Here is a 19,014-nt window from a genome sequence, read left to right as displayed (position 1 = left end):
CTCTCTGTGCTTTTGCTAGGTCTCATATTCATCTCTTATTTTCTTTTCTCTGTCACTTCTTACCCCTGAGATTTATCTTTGTCTTTGCCATGCTGCTGAATAAAATCACAGAATCATAGAATTGGTAAGGTTGGAAGGGACCTACGGAGATCATCTAGTCCAACCTCCCTGCTCAGCAGGGTCACTTAGAGCATGTTAGACAGGGTTGCATCCAGGCAGGCCTTGAAGATCTCCAGAGAAGGAGACTCCACAACCTCTCTGGGCAACCTGTGTCAGTGCTCCATCACTCTCACAGTGAAGAAATTCCCCCTCGCGTTCAGGCAGAACTTCCTGTGCTTCAATTTCTGCCCATTGCCTCTTGTCCTGTCACATGGGACAACTGAAAAGAGTTTGTCCCTGTCCCCTTGACACCCTCCCTTCAGGTACTTGTACACATTGATAAAATCCCCCCTCAGTCTTCTCTTCCCCGGGCTGAAGAGGCCCAGCTCTTGCAGCCATTCCTCATAGGGCAGGTGCTCCAGCCCTCTGATCATCTTTGTACCCCTAGGCTGGACTCTCTGCAGTAGCTCCATGTCTCTCTTGTCCTGGGGAGCCCAGAACTGGACACAGTACTCGAGATGAGGCCTCCCCAGGGCTGAGTAGAGGGGCAGGATCACCTCCCTCATCCTGCTGGCAACAGACTTCCTAATGCACCCCAGGAGACCATTGGCCTTCCTGGCCACAAGGGCACGTTGCTGGCTCATGGTCAATTTGTCATCCACCAGCACTCCCAGGTTCTTCTCTGCAGAGCTGCTCTCCAGCAGGTCAGCCCCCAGCTTGTACTGGTTCCTAGGGTTATTCCTCCCTAGGTGCAGGACTCTGCACTTGCCCTTGTTGAACCTCAGGAGGTTCCTCTCCGCCAAGCTCTCCAGCCTGTCCAGGTCTCTCTGAATGGCAGCACAGCCCTCAGGTGTGTCAGCCACTCCTCCCAGCTTGGGATCATCAGCAAACTTGCCGAGGATGCACTCTGTCTCCTCATCCAGGTCATTGATGAAGTTGAACAGGATGAGACCCAGTACAGAGCCCTGGGGGACGCCATTAGCCACAGGCCTCCAACTAGACTCCATGCAACCGATGACGACCCTCTGAGCTCTGCCTTCCAGCCAGTTCTCAATCAACCTCACTGTCCAAATAGATTTCAAGTTGATCTGGTTTGTTCAACAATACAGTCAGAAGAGCAGACGTTGATATTTTTGTACTGTCTGTTTCAGGTTTCATGCTGTGCTCACTACCAAACACTTGAAGTCCACTTATCTTTCCTTTTTATGCTATTTGTCCCTTTCTAGCAGTAAATATTCGAGATAGGAAAGTTAAGATGTCACTCCCTCAGAAAATAGGTCTGATTCTTCATGATAAATCCATTTTTGTGTAAAGGGCCCACACACAGGCTTAGTGAACCACTGAAGTCTTTTTTTCCAGTATTTTCAGTTATCTCAGAGGAGGTTTTGAATATGATCTGTTGTAAATGGAGGAGGAGCAAATTTATTTTGAATTACAGGCACAATGAAGAATCCTTTGAAGGGCAATATATATCATAAGTCCAGATCCCCTGCAAAAGATTACAAAAACTGCAGTTTAGGTATTAACAACAAGTTTCAGTCATGCTACCTTATTTGTAATAACATCCTTGTGTTTGTATTTTCAAAGGTCCGAGATGGTGCAACGCTCATCTTGTCAAAAATGGGAATTTCCCAGCAGCCAGAGGATAGTCAGCAAGATGTCCCAGGGGAAAGTATGTATCATGTCGTCTCCCTACCTTCCAAAAGAACTAGAAGTCAAAACCCACACACTGACAGTAATACTATTTTATTGATCTTGTTTGTCAAGTGTATCAATGGAGCTAGATATTCCGCACCAAGCAGTACAGTGCTTACTTGTTTTGTGTTACCCACTGTACCGTTGTTTCTTCCTTCTAGTTATAAAAGCCTGGAGAGATAGGATTTTCACCATGATCAGTATGAGTCAAGACCTCAGCTTAATAGAAATTGCTCTTGGTAAACATTTCCTGGCATTTTGTCTCTTAATCCCATTACATCTACTTACACCATGTCAGCTCTTTCCATTGCACATCATCTGCTCCATTTCTCTTCATCTTTGGCCTTTACAAGCTTGAGATACTTGTGGACTGCTTAGACAGTCTCTGTGTTCTGTCTCATTAGTCTAAAGGCATGTTTCATCTTTCCTAAGCTTTACTCTTTTTCTCTTTCTTTCTGCCCTTTCTTAGTCTGCTCTCAAATTTTCTCTACTTCCATTAAAGTGAGAATTTAACACACTGTTCTAGAGGAACCAGTGCTACCAGCCTGTTTCCATGCTCCGTGACATGTAGAGCAGTGCATTTTTTATTGCATTTCTATTGCTATATTGCCTTGCAAACTCATCTCTCTGTACATTGATATTTGGTGTCTCCTTCCCTTTGAGTGCATGAGAAGTGATTTTTTATCAGCTGTATTAGCTTGATTTTCCAGGGTTGGTTCATTGGTTTTGTTCATTCCATTCACATAATCTCTTTAGATTCAATTCAGTTTTCCCCAATTCCTTTTTTCTTTTTGAAGTTTTCAATCCACTGTAAGTTAGTATCAAGAATTTCATTATAATGTTTACTGTCTTTCATATCACTAATGCAGCATTTACATAAAGTTAACTCCAGTACTACTGCCTACTACAAAACACTAGACTTCTTAACTCAGAATAAGGTTGGTTAGCTTGTGAACAGCCTTTAAAGCTTTTAATATCACATGTCAGTATTCTGTCCAGATCAACTTTCTAAATCTCAAAACCTTTTGAGATACCATATCCATTCCTGCCTAGAATGCACTTATATTTTCATAAAATATTTACTTGTAAATTTATGGGTTTTGTCATATGTTTCTCCTGCAGATTTTGGATGTTCAGTTTCTATTTTTTATCCTATATTCAGATATTTTACATGAAATAGAAGTTAGATTTATGGGATGATAATTGTTGAGATCGTTCTTCCTTCCCTGAAGTCATTTGATACACTTTTCTGTCTAGTGTTGATTGCAAAAGCCATTGCTTCACCGAATAGTTTCATTCCTTTAAACAGATTTACTGATCTCGGATTTAATAAGGTTTCAAGGGCTTGACAGTCAAACAGATTGGAAATAATAAACCAGAAATGTACATTCTTCAAGGAGATGGCTCTCAGCTGATAGCTCAGATGTATATTGCTATTTAACAAAAATGTGCAGACTTCCATTTCATTAGCACAGAGAGTTGGCCAGGAAATCAGTCCAGGCAGCATTACTTGCAGTTCACATTTTACCCTCTCCTCCTGGGTGCTTTTTGTTGAGATTTTTTCCAGGGTCTTTGGATGTTCTTCTAATGGTCACAACTGCAGCTCTGCTGCTATCCTCTCAGCTCTTTGCTGGAGGTGCCTACCATAGTAGGACAAGCGGTGACTACTCCTCCGTCATGGCAGTTGCCAATCTAGCATTTTAACTTAAAAAGCTGTTCTATTTAAGACAGAGGGCAGTGGAGTGCAGCAGGGTGAAGAGCTGATTCCTAGTCCCTGCTCAATTTAGTTGCGCTGATTGCTGAAATGACTGCTGAGGCAGTAATCAGCTCCTGTCCCAAGAGCTGGAGCAGACTGACACACGGAGCCTGTTGTTGTTCTTCGCTTGCTTTCTTTTAACATAGGTAGGCGTTAAGTGTCCAGTTCTGGCTTCCTGATCTTCCTGTCTTCCCCACCTTACTCTCTGTGTGGTGTAACTGGCAGTTGAGAACAAAACCATGTGAAGTTTGGGGGTTTTCTTTTCTTCTATGATTATATCTGTGGCATCAGTTCAGTGCGAAGAAGCTTACCGAATATACCTGGACTGCACTCCAAGATGAACTCTTTAGTCATACATATGGCATAGTGAATTGTAAAGGAAAAGCAGGTTACTGGGGCCAGTGCTATCACAAATACTCTGGTACATGAAGGTAAAAAAGCCTGTAGAGATAGTTCAGATCCCAAAACATGAAGAGAAGTTGACTTCCACCTTGATTTTTCTCCTCACCCTCTCCTGAACTGTAGCAATGTACAAATTTGGGAAGACAGTAGTATGTCATGCCAAGCTAGCACATTTTCGTTAGTGCCTAGGGGTCTTCAGAGCTCTCTGGTGCCAGCTTGTTCTTTTGGAAAGCTATAAAATGTTACAAAGCTAGGGCAAAGCAACAGCCTACAGTGACAGTGATTTGTGAGATGTTATGCTGTGTAAAAAAGAGAGGAAAAGATCAGAGACTTCCCCTCCCACACATATGCATTTAGATGACAGTCAGGGATTTACAGAGTTGGAATAAATAGAATATCCTATCCCTGCTCTTTGAATAAGACTTGTGACGAAGTGGTTTTCCTTTCATCCAGAATCTCTCATTAACTTGCACCTTTTGCATTGAGAATTGTCGGCTGAAGCCATTGACTGTCTGCCAAAGTACTAGACTTTGCACAGAACAAAAATGTAAAACCATGTTCAGAGATGTTGCTCTAAAACTTGGCATTGCTTCCATTCTGGCTTTGAATCACAGCTTCTAACAGGAAGACACTATAGGCTGGAGGTTGTGACAAATTAAATGCAGAATCTTTTGCCTCTGGAGATAAAAAATACAATTACTGATTTGTATCAAGACGGAGAATGGTTTCAATCTCCGATACAGATATATTTTGTACTAATATCTCTGTATCGAACTGTAAGCCAAAACTGCTCTCTGTTGGTGACTTACTCTGTTTTTTTTTCTGTTTATTATTATTGTTGTTGTTGTTGTTGTTAATAACTATTATTCTTGTTCTGGTTTAGAGTAGCCAGAAGGTTGCAGATAAGACATACTGATTTGCAGATCCGTGTAGGGCATCTGCGTAGATAGGTGTATTTATCAGGGATGAGGACCCTGGATGGTAGCTAATTTGCTCCAGGGCATGCAAAAGAGGCTGTGTTGCCTGTCTCCATCTCAGTTGCTTCCACCATGTTTATATTTGGTTTCTGCCACTATAATTAGTCAGCACAGTTGTGATTATTCTCCAGTGTTATTTTATATCAGCCAAAGAATTCTCAAAGGGCCATGAAGTGGAGCGCTGGGAGGAAAGTTGTTTGACCTGGTGAGTGCAGCTTTCTCCCTGGTTACAGCTTGATGCATAATGTGACTGCCAAAATATTGGCATTCACTCTTTTGCTTTCTTCACTTCCTAGTTTTCCACTGGGGAAAATGTTATCTCACAGTAATATTATCTCCTCTTAGCAACCATAGCGATAATGCGTTGTGTTGCCCCATGTTCTGAATTTCTCTTCCTCTTTCTTGAAACTATTTTTAGCAGAGAAATAGGATCTTTGTATTACAAAAGCTCATCTGGTTGAGTTATTTTCTATTAGGGCCTACTTTTATGTGAAATAAATACTATTGCACTAGTAGCCAGTTCTGTTGCTGCTAATTCAACACAGGCCAAATTAAGCTACATGTGAGGGCAAGCAGTCTGCGTGGAATTCCACTTGGTTGTTTCTCTTTACTCCAAAGTTAAATTTGGCCATACTAGCCATACTATCAGGAGGATAAATTCCTGCGAATCAGAGGAGGAAGCAGAACTGTACCAAGCAACTTGCATAAGGCTGAAAAAGAGTTTCCAGTGTAATTGCATGTTCTCATCTATTTGCTTACACAAGTAATTAACAGACATTGCAGAAGAAATTCAAAAGTTCAGGCCCATCAGCAGTTTTTACTGCACTGGTGAATGACTGTTATGAATGGTATTGATTTTGAAATCATAGCTGCTTCAAAATAAAGCATTAACTTTTATTTCTACCTTACTTCAGTGGCATGAACTTCCAAGCCTAATTAAGGACTTTAAAATGACAACATAATTAAGTGTGGGAAATCTGGGGGGAGAAAGAATCTACCTAGTCAAAAATTAGTAAAGATACCAGAAGGCTGCATAGCTAGTGCTTTTCTTGAGAATATGTAAAATGGATTCAAGCAGAAGTGTTGGCTTTTCCAGGTTACATTAAAATGTTATTTTCCCTTACAATATAAAATACTGAGCACATATGCAATCTCATAAATTTAATGTAGTTTTTGAGGAACTTAGTTTCAGATCTCTTGGTTTCCCTTATTCTTTCTTTAAATCCTTGAAGTGGTATTAATATACCTACTTGGCATAATCCTTAAAATCAGTGGTGGTCTTCCAGTACAAGCTGGTGAATCGGTGCATTTAAAATCATAGACGTTTTTAAAAATTGAAAGTTATTTTTCCCAGAAAAATCGCAATTCAGCCCCATTACACAAATTATTTTACATTACAGTTAAACTTTATGCTTTAATGTAAGTACATGTGTATAATGTAACTAAATCACAGCTGCAGTGGAAAACATCAGTTTTGAATTGCAAGAATCTTTCAAATTTTTGGATGTAATAGATCATTAACTGAGTTTGTGACACTGAATCTTTTTCCAAGGGAAACCAATGGCAAGTTATAACAATCTTATGTCTTTTTGAATTTCTTGAAACAAAAGATACTCAAACACAAATTTTAGCTGAACATTCTCCTGCTACTGATACTTGAATGCCAGATCCTATGTTTATTACCCTCTGTGATTATTAAACTAAGCGTAGGGCCCAGGCACGTGATCAAGGGATGGGTAACACAGCAAGTTCCTGTTATCAGCTGGGCTGCCATAAGCATCCAGGCGCTTACTCTGCTTTCTGCTGCATGATAATAGACTTGGTGTGAGTCTCTTTCTCTGCGTTATGCTACGGTTACTGACAAACAAATTTTAAATAATCCTATTGTAATGGATTACGAATTTGCTGCCTGCAGTTATTACCTCTGTGGGAGTTCATGCCCTCTCAGCAAAAGGATGCGTTTTTTTTCTCATTTCAGCTACAAAGTCAAGTAGTTAAGCCTAAAGTGCTGATAAAGGCAGGTTTGAACTAAGATGCCATACTTTGAACTCAGCATTTAGGGTAAAAAATGTAAATTTGATGATGATACTGAGAAAAAAGATTGAAACTAAATTCTTAAATTGCCACTGCTGAGTTCACCACAGCTCGTACAACGATATCTTGCATTGCACCTGGAGTGAGCTACAAACACTCGCTCTGCGTTGGTTGTGGAGTGACAGCTAGCTGAGTTTCTTGAACTTGATCAGATCTCTGAGAACTTATAAGGGCATAGAGTATTTCAGTGTGGGGAGCCTCAAAAATACACATATAGTGCTTGTGTGACCCAACAGGAGTTTCCTTACTGTGAGATTCCTCCCTCTATCTCTGCTGTTGGCTGGAGCAAGCCACATACCTCGCTTCAGTGTTACCTTTTCAGCTTCTGTCTTGTAGAAAATTTAGTACTTGAGTTGTGTATGTTGGACAGAATTGGAGTCATCTAGCTCCTCTTGGCATGATGAAACGCCTTAGGAAAGAGAAGAAGGATATTGCATGTAGTTATGTGTATTACTATTTTCACATTGCTGTTTTGGAGGGGGAGTTTTTGGTAACTATTTCAATTGCTGTTCCTAGGACATGCACTCCTGGAAGATGAAAACAAGGTCTGGCACCTAGTCCGGCCCGTGGATGAGATTGATGAAGGTAAATCGAAGCGGGGGAGCGTCAAAGAGAAAGAGAGAACCAAAGCCATTACAGAGATCTACCTGACAAGACTTCTCTCTGTGAAGGTAGGGGTGAGGTGTTCACTGTTACAGTACACTCCTCTGAACCTGGAGGTACAGCCAAATAGAATGACGCATTTCTTAATCGTGCTTTTGGCTGAAATTTTGAATATCTGGGTCGCATACATACAAGCTTGTATTTAGATCTTGAAGTGATTAATATGTCCTCAAGAACGTTACTGGTAAGGAGATAAAGTACATTTCCTGATGAAACCTGAGAACTATAATTCTGCATTAGTTAAATGAGGATTTTTCTTGCAAGGTGAAGATAGATACTCTCTTCTATGACATCTGTTTAGATAAAATTATTTTGTTTTTTGTTTAGAATCAAATCCTTTATATACTGCTGTAGCACTTTATATTTCCCTGTTTTTATTTGTGGCCAACACTGCAGTATAATCTAAAAAAATAATTAATGTATTTTCAAATCCTAACAGTCCTTTTAGAACTTTTAGTGCTTATACAGCAAAATGTATCACAGCCAATATAATTTTGCTAAGTATACTTTCTTGCAGAAAGAATTATTTTGAAGTTTTTCAGAATAACATGTTTACTGACCCAAGAGCTAGGACCCAGTGGCTGTTGTTGGGGAAGATGAGGGCAGTCTAGCTCCAGCTAAGGCCATTTGACCAGATGTGAAAGTAGATACAGGGGAAAGTTTGTGTATGAAGGACATGGACTCAGGATGAAGAGCCAGCAAGATGCTTATATCCCTCTCTTTTATTAACATATTCCCTGCAGCCTCCCCTTTTCTGTTCCTGATGGCTTAGAGATTATTGCCAGTCTGGAGCTTTTACTAGCTCATGTGGAGCCACTGGGGCATGATGGTGGGGAGCTTTGGCAGCCCTTTGAATGCATTTTGCTCCTCAGGCTCTGCAGAGTCCATGGAGTTGGGCCAGGCTCTGTGTCTAATGAGACCCAATTGGTTACCCCTAAACGAAAAATGAAATGGTCACTGTTACTTATTCCTCCCAATTCGTTTCTAAAAAATGCTGTAATAGCATATGATGCTCTGGAGTCAGAGAAACTGGGAGTGGAAAGCCTCAAAACAAGCAGAACATTGCCCACACTTATTTTATGTGCACGATGGCCCTGAGCTGTGCATATGTTGTATACTTAACAAACAGTTTTTGCTTCTTCCATCTGTCAGGCACAAAGCACACCTTTGTGTGTTAACCATATAACAGTCAACGAAGTCACAACCTTTCAGACTAGAGCATAAAATTGTTTCTGGAAGGTCTTTGCTGTTTAGCTGCTGGCAAGGTCATTGCATTGAGAATTTGCTTATTTTTGTCATCTTGCACCCTTAGTATTCAGAATGAAGGCCTTCAGTGATTGCACCTGGAATAGAGGCTGTTAGTGTAAATGGAAAAAAAAAAACATCTAGGATGGCACTGAATTCAGCCTGTAATGCAAATGTAATAGATTGTTTTCAATTCACTTTCAGGGGACACTTCAGCAGTTTGTAGATAACTTTTTTCATAGTGTGCTTAACTCAAATCATGTGGTGCCACCAGCTGTGAAATACTTCTTTGACTTTCTTGATGAGCAAGCAGAAAAACATGACATCAAGGATGAAGATACCATCCACATCTGGAAAACAAATAGGTACAGTATGAAGAGAAAAACAATTGAAGAAAATGAATGTTTAATCCCTGTTCTACAGGGACACTCTAACCACAGATCAAAGTGACACATAAATGTCATTTATAATTCTCAGTATAGTTTTTACTGAGATAATATGTTCCTGTTGATCAAAAGGGTTCTCCCTACAACCAAAAACTGCAAGAATGAAACCAGCTTACAATGGGATTGCCTTTGGCACATTTCCCTCCTTGTTTTTTATTACTTGTTGTCTTTCTTCAATGCCTCTGAAATTGGGGATTCCCTTCTGTGTTCCTCCTTCATAATAAGATCCCCCAGAACAGCAAAGTGCAAATGGGACTAGATTTACCTGCGAAAGCACAAAATCTAATAAAATGTTAGTCAGGGCTTTTCTCTAACCACATAAATATTTTCTCTTGCTGTTTTGGGGCACTCAGAGTTCTTCTCAGCTGATTTTTTCTCATTTTGATGTAGCAGTGAAAGGTGTAAAGGCATTGTCATCAGACATGGAAACTAGACAACAGATAGTTTATGTAACTGTTGAAATATAAAATTAAAATTCACTGTAGTGAGGAGATCAAAATGTGAAACCCATAATTAATTTCCTTTGAATTTTCGTGTTGTTGTAGAACATTTGTTGTTTAAAATGGATTACTTATCTTTTTCCTTGCTTTTCAGCTTGCCTCTTAGATTCTGGGTAAACATATTGAAAAATCCGCATTTCATCTTTGATGTTCACGTTCATGAAGTAGTGGATGCTTCCTTGTCGGTCATTGCACAGACTTTCATGGATGCTTGCACAAGAACAGAGCACAAATTAAGCAGAGTAAGTGATTTGCATTCTACATCCTGACTGCGTTCATGCCTGACGAGACAAAGGGCATCATCACAGACAATACCCGTTCTCAAAGGAGATACAGCATTGATAGTTTCTTTTTAATTTGATAATGAAGTTAGCACTTCACCACTTAACAGGTTGGTGAACATGTCATTGTTATTATGTAGTCTGCCTAATGGTATTCATAAAAAGGAGAAAATACCAACTGCTTTTACAAAAAGCAGGTTTGAGAACTGATTAATTCATGTCCAACAAAATTTAGAATCATCTTATATTGATACATTTGTAAAATCCAATAACAATGTCATATGTCAAATTCATCCCTCTAAGACAAATAATCCCACCCATACCAAAGGAAAAAAATGCAAATGTTAATATCTGAAAAGCTGAAGTGCATATGTTATAAAGGGGTCATCTTAGGTCCTTGACTTTCTGTTACTTCCTAGAAATGTTCATAAATCAACTGTATTTCTATTATAATTTTTCAGGATTCTCCAAGTAATAAATTACTTTACGCAAAAGAAATCTCTAACTACAAGAAAATGGTGGAAGAGTAAGTATAAAGACGCTTTCTTCATATTTATTCACAGTTGTCAAGATTTTAAGCCTTTGTGAATGTATTTATTAACAGAGAAGCATGCTGAGAGAGTCAAAGTCAACTGTCAAACATTAAAAAATTTACACTTGCATGTTAAAACATTCCCTTGTTCATATGAGAGGCTGGGAAGAGACAGAGCAGGGTCTTGCTGGTAGTGTTGAAATGAAATGCCATTATGATCCAGTGCATGTTCATGTGTGTGCAGACAGATTTATTCAGAAAAGAACACAGTATTTTTTCCACAGTTTTTCTCTTTACCTATATAATCTATCTAATCAGCGCTGCACTTCCACGACTGAATAGAGACTAAATCTCCAAAACATTTTCACCAACACATCCCTTCCATTCAGCCTCTGGCTTTGTCCATTTTCTAATTTGAGAATTGCATGCCTACTGCTGAAGGTTTGCTGCAGGAGAAACACCTTGCTAGTTGATGACCTCAAAAGCTTGAAGACCTAAAATAAGGATCAACTGGAATTAAAACCACATTATTTTTCCTGTGGTATGACACTGTAGATAAGGTGTGGTTTGCCTTGATATGCTGCTAATGTATCAAGTACATTAAAATATGCTAATAATTGGTGGGAGACGGGATTACTCCCATCTCCTGCATTATTAGGAAGCGTGTTTAAAATAATTGCAGAACCAAAATACAAAATTACCAGAAAGCCACAGTGCATTTCACCTAATTTAAAGTTTGGGGTTCTTTGTTGCAGTTATTACAAAGGTATTCGTCAGATGGTGCCAGTCAGCGACCAGGATATGAATACCCATTTAGCAGAGATTTCTAGGGTAAGCATAACTTAAGTTTTCCTGTCCTGAAATTGGAGCCTGGTACAGTGCTCTTTTCAACTGTCTTCTCTTTCTCTGAGTTTTTTGTATGTGCTAAAATTAAATGAATAATTTCATACATCTCTGAAATACTCTTGCTTAATGTAGCGACTTTTAGCCCTTTGAAATGCTGATTATTGAGGGGAACCAAGAGCAGTTACTGCCGCAAATCTGTTTGAATGGTGTTGGTGCCAGAGCGAAGTGGCTTTTTTCATGTCTATTGCAGAAAGATTATAACACTATTGAGTGGTGTTTTCTCTTGGCAGTATATAAAGGATTTTTAACATTGATCATACTGATAACAAGTAAAAACTCAGTTCACGGAGTGATACTACAGCAAAAATTAGATTGCAGAAATGAAGGGGGAGGCATGCATGTTAAGCACAGCGTACTTTAGAACTGTGTACAAGGGCAATACTACTACTTTACTCTGCACATGTGTGCTGCAGGTCGGTGGTGGAAACGGGCAGCTCAGGATGTGCACAGGAGTCGTTCACCAAGTGCTCTCTAAAGCAGAGCTTTTTCTTTTCTTTTCCTATACTAGGTTACTGTGGGTTGCCTGTCATAGCAAAAAGCGCGGAAAGGAGAGGGAGCAGCACTGGCTGCTCCCTGGGGACTCTGGTTTGAGGCAGGTGGAGCAAAGGCACTGCAAAACCCATTTCAGCCTCGAAAGAGCCTCTCCGCACGGCAGCTGAGCTTAGCTAAAGCAGGCTTGCACCTTGGGAGCCCTCAATTTGACTTAGAGAACTAGGAGAAGCCCTCACCAGTCCTAATAGATTTTGTTTAGTCTGAGCAAAGAGATACTGTATTTATTGGCTGGTTTTCTTACTGAGTTTAGTTTGAGACTTCTAATGTTATGAAGATGTTTGGGGAATTTCTGTAGTTTATTCATATCAATGCCCATAGGACCTAACATTTTGCGGATCAACTTCCTTGTGAGAACATTTCTATTTTCAGTCATTCGCTACACAACTCATCTGCAGTGACATTTCATTTTCCAGTTCATGTTATTTATCTCAAAAATTGAGATGTATATAAAATTAAGATGTTTAGTGTTTAAAAATAAATTCAAAAGCATATTTTAAAATCAGCAGAATTTGTCGAACCTTTCTGTTTACATTACAAATTGTGATAAAAATAAATACGTAAGGGCTGCTACAAAATTCCAAATTTTGACCAGCTTTAGAAGTGACTCTTACAGAACAAAGAAAGATGGACATTTCTTGCTGCTTTATACCTTGGGTAATCATTTATGCCAGTAGCAATATTCTGTAATTCTTCATTTTCTCTGCTAATTTTAAAGACTTAAAGGCATAGATGGAACCTCGAACCCTATACATTTGAATGAAAACAGACATTTAGACAGGTAGGGTACATTCACTAAGACATTAAATGTCATGGAAGAGGTAATGTTAGGGTTATTTCCTGCTTCATTTAAAGTCCTTTCCATCTTTGTGATCCAGATGGATTTTTTCCAAATGTAAATGTGCTTGCAGACTTGATGAATTACACCTTTGCTATAGTGAGATGTGAATAGTTTCAAACAGCTAAAAAGAGCTGGAAAAAGGATTTCAAAACCAGACATAACAGTGACAGAATCAACATTTAGTATCTCAACAATATACAGATTGTACTAACTAAATGCCTTAGTTATATGTAGTCTTGTTTTTAACAGATGTTTGAGCTGTAATCTGTGGTTTGACATTCAGAATTCAAAATATTTTCCACCTCCACTGTCAGAGCTGTGGACAGGCTGGAAAAACACCAGTGGGAAAATCTTGATCTAAAAATGACCAAACAAAAGTTTTCTCACCCATTTTTCTGCTCAAACTGTCAACTTAACAATAAGTTACAGGATACAGAACTTGACTATGAAAATAGGATTGGCTGTTGTATCCAACGGTCATGCATGTGCATAATTTTTAGCTGTCTGTGATCAGATTTTGACATGTTTGCTGCTCACTTGTGTTGTTTAACAGGCACATACTGATTCTCTAAATACGCTTGTGGCTCTACACCAACTCTACCAGTATACTAACAAATACTATGATGAGGTAAGTAGTGGAGTTTGGTTTTTTGATAATATTAATGTTAATATCATGTTACAAAGGCTAACATCAACCTAAACAAACAACTTTTATAATTCCCTGGATAAGCAGGTAAAAGCAATGCTGAACAGATACCTCCAACTTTGCACTTACACACATCACTTGGCATTTACACTGGTGAAGGGGGTATACATATAAATGAACAGTTTCGTTATGGGCTATCTGCTTTTGGTAATGATAGCTTAACTAGATCTGGAAGAGAAACAGATTTAAAAATCATTTTTCTTCAGTTCTCCTGCCATCCTAAATCCTAAGAATTAGGCTTTAAGAATGCCACTGAGCAAAAAGCAATCCTGGGAGGTCAGGGTTCAAGCTAGTAGCTTTTTTATTAGGAACAGTCCGTGAAAATTGTTTCGCTTGTAGGAATGGAGCAGTGCCTTTCCTATTAGTTAAGCTATGCTTATAGCTTCCATACATGCTACAGTCCCCATTGTGCCATGGCAAATGAGGTGCCTGCCCAAGGTAAACCAAGGTAAAATAACTGCTGAATATAGTCTGATTCAAAAGTAAGCTCACAGATTTAGTCCAAAATGTTGCTTGGATTCTGCAGGCTGTGTGGAAAGGGGAACAAAGAATATCCCAGTGTGGCTGGGCTGTGGCTATAGCTCTCCAAATTTAATCTGAAAACAAAAAGAGAGAAGGGAACTTGTATTCAAAGGTTTCCATGGAAATGAAAGTCTCCAGAAAACTCTTAGAATTAAATCAAAGCAAATAAGAACAGATGCTGAATCAAAAAAGGAGAACAACCCTTTTGAGCTCTCTTCAGTTTGTCTTGCACCTCACCACAATTCTTGTTTTCACTTACACTTACCACTGATGACAGTGAGTCCCATCCTCAGCTTCACTGCAGCAGCTTTATGTAGGAGCAGCCAGCCTCTCACAGCTTCAAAACAAATGTAAGCAAGGAAAATCAAATTAGCTGAAGCGTTCCTGCAACTGGAGCCAGTGGGGAAAATGGTCAGAGGTACGCAGGCCAATGTGATGGCACTGGCCTCCTCACTCCTCTTCCCCAGGGTTAAGTAACCTGATTTACGACACATTCCAGGTATACACATATATATATCCAGAAACCATGAATTCCTGCTTCCGATCATGGTTTCTGGATTCTCATTTTTATTGGCAGGTGAAGGCAAAGGCTGAGCCTCATTTGTTTTCAACAGTCTGTTCGAGTTTATCAGTGAAAGGCCAGCAAATCACAAAGCATATCTGCAGCTCTTCCTTTTGCATACAGCACTGTGTAACAACAAGGTGTGTGTGATCCTACGGCTCCTAACTCAGAGTTATGGAGATAATCTGTCAAGAACCATTTTGTAAAATTAATTGAGCTTATTTGTTTTCCATAAAAATGTTTTAATTTGCATAAATTGGAACATTTTGCAGCTGCCCTTGTCTTTAATACTGAAAGTATGGTTCCCAGCATGCGCTGCACCTTGTGCATCTCTGCAGGGCTTGACAATGACTAAGTGGGTACAGTCTAATTGTCCACATTTATATGAAGGGTATATCCACCAGCAGAGATAATCCTGAATTATTTAGTCAAGATTCAAGGAGTTACAGCTAGACATAATTGGTTGAATTAAGGGAACACTGTCAAATTAAATTTGGCCGAGTTTAAATACTGTCATAAGTATTTATTAACTCTCTTGTAAAAATGTTTCCATGCTTTAAAAACAAAATGGTTGAAATAGTGATTTCTAAACACATTTACTGCGGTGTTTAAAAATCAAGTCCTGTACCAGTCCCTGAAAGTTAAACTCGTAGCTAGATTGATACTGACTTCATTAATCTCTGTTGTCAATAAAGGGTAAGAAGTAGTTAGAATAACAGTTAGTGTCAGGGAAACTATTTTTCCGGTTCTTGTACTTTAGAGGTTGCGTAGTATTTAAACATAGGTAAAGGTTTCTGCTTGATTACAGTGTCTGACTTTTATTAATAAAGTTGATTTTTAGAAAAGGAATGATTTTGCCATTTGACAGTGTCCTAGTGGAGAAATCTAATAGTTTATGGATTTCTATCACCCTAAAGGATGATAGAAACGAAAACCTTTTGAAACCTTTGAAATTTGATCTTGAAAAGCCCTAAAAAACTCTATTTGAAGAAAAGCCTTCTCATAATAGTTGACCTTTTCTAGCTCTTGTTTTAAAATCCCTTGTGCCCGGGGGTCGTGCCGGTCTGTACAGAGCCCGTAGAGGAGAGGCTGCATGCGGGTGGTTGGGGGGCTCCTCCGGCGAGCTGCGGGCTACCTGGGCTCCGTGACGCTGGGCCCAGCTCTCAGCCGTGCTCTCAGAGAGCCCCGGCGAAGGTGCCTGCAGCTCCCTGGCACAGCGGCCAGGCCGTCTGCTTCACGATCCTGTTTATAGATGGAAGAGACCTTTCATTGCTCGTAGCTGTGCCTATGCACGGACCACCCAGGAGCTTCTCCTCGCCGAAGCTCCTGGGCATGGGGCTTAGTTCCCGCTGCTGAATGACTCTTAAGCCTTGTAGAGTGCAGTTCAAGTCACATCAGTTTCTTCAATAGCTACAAAATAAATGTTTCTAAGTTTTTCCACTGCCTGTTCCATCTTGGAATGCAGTATTTCGAAAGATGAAGTACTGTCTATTAATTTGCTTGGATCCCAACATAATGGGAAACATTACAGCAACTTAAAGTAATGGACAAAATCTTTTTTATTGCCTTTGTGTAAAAATGGGACGTGGGGCCTAGTAGATGGACTTTATCTTTGGTACGGAGTGAACACAAAAGACTCTTTAATGCCAAGTTACTGTCAGACACTCGCTCCGGGAACTGTCCGTGTATTTTCAGCTAAATGATTCTAAACATTCTATGTTTATTTCTTCCAGATTATAAATGCACTTGAAGAGGATCCAGCTGCACAAAAAATGCAGCTTGCCTTCCGTTTACAGCAAATAGCAGCTGCATTAGAGAATAAAGTGACTGACCTTTGACTCAAAAGCCGCAATAAAGAAATCTGATCTAAAGATGTTCAAATTCATTCTTCCTGTTAAGGAAATAGTGTTCTATTTTTTAATGTATAATTACAACTTTAAATGAAAGAGTTCATGTTTTTTTGATAGAGGTGTAATGTAAAAAATTTTTACTGTAAATTATGCTTCTAATTAAAAGCTGTGTTGTGTGTAAATGAATATTCTGTGGGAAAGAGAGTCCTTTGGTTGGGGGCAGGGTGGGGGGAGTGGAAGAAGGAAAGTTTATGGTTCATTTAATTTAGTAGAATCTGAAACATCAGCATTTAGAATTCATTATGCAAGTAAATTCAATACTATAGCTCCTTTATATTTTAAGCAATATTTATACTAGGAAAACAATGGCATATTCAGAGAAACATGCAATATCCCCTTTTATTTTGATAACTGGAAATTGATTTTCATATAGCCCTAAAACTACTAGGTCTGTGCACATAATGAACATAGTAAACAATGTGTCTGATCTTTCTGTAAGATCTGAAAATGAGATTTGCTACCACACGCAGTTCTTAATTAATTTAATTATTTATGTCCAAGGTAATGCACAGTATTGTACCCACCACAGCTGGTTGCGATGGAAGTAAAAGTAATGTCATCCCTGTAGGAGGGTTATACTGATAAAGCCTCATTTGATTCAGAAATCACTGCAAAGGAGAATTAGCTCTTAAAACTTTACAACTTTCTGTTATTATTGTGAGTTTTATGATATATGCTAATGTGCCTTACTTGTACTAATTCTGTGAATCTGATGAATGGTTTTGTAAAAAGAAGCAGACAGAAAAAGAAATATTTATGTGCTCTTGAATGACTTTTGTGTGAAAAACATGACCAGCAGAATGCTTGTAATTAGCTGCTTGCCGAGAGTGTGCTGTTTAACATGATTTGATTATGTATAATATCTTATATTGGAATGGTTCTGATGATTTTTTATTTGAATCTTGGAACTGTCCTAGGATACCACCATTTGTTTTTGTTGTATTTGTGATGTAAAATACTAGTATGATATTAGAAAAATCATATACCCATATATTGAAAACCACTCAATCAGTTTTGAGCCTTGGAATGCTGCATTTGATTGAATACACACCATAACCCATAGCAACAAAAATTAAAATAACTTGTCAAAAAGTGTGTGTTTACAATATAGGTAAGCTAAGTCAAGTCAAAAAGTTTGGTACGTCTTCTCAAATTGCTCTATTGCACATCAGAAAAATTTATTCCTTTTGTCTTGCAAGTTTTTGGCAGTAAAGTAGCATTTTAATGAAGTGCTGCCATCTGTACTGGTTCCCATTCACTGTCCTGCCAAGCGCCCAGGCTCTGCTGAGTCTCAGCAAGCTACACCGTGTCTGCTGCCCGCTCTCCCTGCCCAGGAGGTTGTCATACAATGAATTTTACTGTTTGTTGGGTTTTTTTTTTTCTTTACCAAAAAATCCCTAGGAATTCTCAGTGGGCCTTCCCTTCAGTTTCCAAAAGTCAAAAGCCTCACCAGAACTGGTTTCCTACCCTGTGGCCTGGGAGCAAGGGGGTTGTTTGTTTTGTATTCAAGCTCTTGCATTTATATATAACCATTCCTGAACCTGCCTGGGATATAAGTTATTTTACACTTTCTAGGACTGAGGTACGTAAGACTTCTACATAAAGGTGCTTTGCCAGCTACACCTTCATCAACAAAGGCATCCTAATTTCGTGGCTAATATGTTTCGCTGTCATTATTTGTAAATCCTGTTAATTGTAAATCAAATACAATGTTGTTTTTTTCCACAAAGTGTCACAGGATCTTTACTGAAATTGGGGGTGGTGGGAGCAGAAAGGGGTTTCTAATGCTTCCCCCACAGGGTGATATAGCAGCAGCGTCCGCCGGTCTGCGGTTGGTAATGGAAGAGCACAGGATATTTTGCAGGTGGTATGTCTGACATCATGCCCTTTTTATGGGCATTTAGTCTGAAAAATGAGAGTACTCTTGAGAAGAGGGGATGTATTGCAACATCCCATAGTGAGGTCCGGTTGCCTGATGAAAATCCATCTTGGGATCTGAAAGTCAATTAAGATACGAGCTCCGTGGCATCTCTCCAGAGAGACCAGAAAGCGAGGCGGGTTGTCAGAGGGACCGTGAGTTACCCCCCACCCTCCGTGTCTCAACGCCGAGCAGCTGCAGGCGACCATAAGGCACCATGGGCTGCGGCAATGCTGTAGCGGGGTCTTTCTTACCTGTCAGACAAGGTTGTCTGCCTGCATCCATCTGGTCACCCCTTGTGGCACTTGCCCCTTTTCCCGTCCTGTAGGAAATGTGCTGCTTTGGGCACTCTTTGCCAGGGAGCACAGGAATGTAGCTGTGACCAGCTGCAGCTACAAAGGAGACTTCAT

At 39.6% G+C, this 19,014-nt stretch overlaps 1 protein-coding gene across 5 annotated transcripts in view; it reads left to right on the top strand.

Moving 5' to 3' along the window:
- Positions 1–18,415, top strand: part of PLXNB2 (plexin B2) — a 257,671-nt gene extending 239,256 nt beyond the window's left edge. For 4 of the 5 annotated variants that reach the window (XM_062583102.1, XM_062583094.1, XM_062583110.1 and 1 more), the window contains 8 exons: positions 1,687–1,771; positions 7,540–7,694; positions 9,136–9,296; positions 9,972–10,119; positions 10,620–10,684; positions 11,446–11,521; positions 13,540–13,614; positions 16,510–18,415. In XM_062583102.1, coding sequence (XP_062439086.1) covers positions 1,687–1,771; positions 7,540–7,694; positions 9,136–9,296; positions 9,972–10,119; positions 10,620–10,684; positions 11,446–11,521; positions 13,540–13,614; positions 16,510–16,614 — 870 coding nt within the window. In that variant the 3' untranslated portion in view covers positions 16,615–18,415. The remainder of the gene's footprint in view (positions 1–1,686; positions 1,772–7,539; positions 7,695–9,135; positions 9,297–9,971; positions 10,120–10,619; positions 10,685–11,445; positions 11,522–13,539; positions 13,615–16,509) is intronic. The other variant, XM_062583127.1, reaches the window with a different exon arrangement.
- The last annotated feature ends 599 nt before the right edge of the window (positions 18,416–19,014 follow it).

Source organism: Rhea pennata, chromosome 1 (genome assembly GCF_028389875.1).
Source record: "Rhea pennata isolate bPtePen1 chromosome 1, bPtePen1.pri, whole genome shotgun sequence".
Lineage (NCBI taxonomy): Eukaryota > Metazoa > Chordata > Aves > Rheiformes > Rheidae > Rhea > Rhea pennata.
Note: the sequence above shows the minus strand (reverse complement) of the source record. Positions and strands in the feature narration are given on the sequence as shown.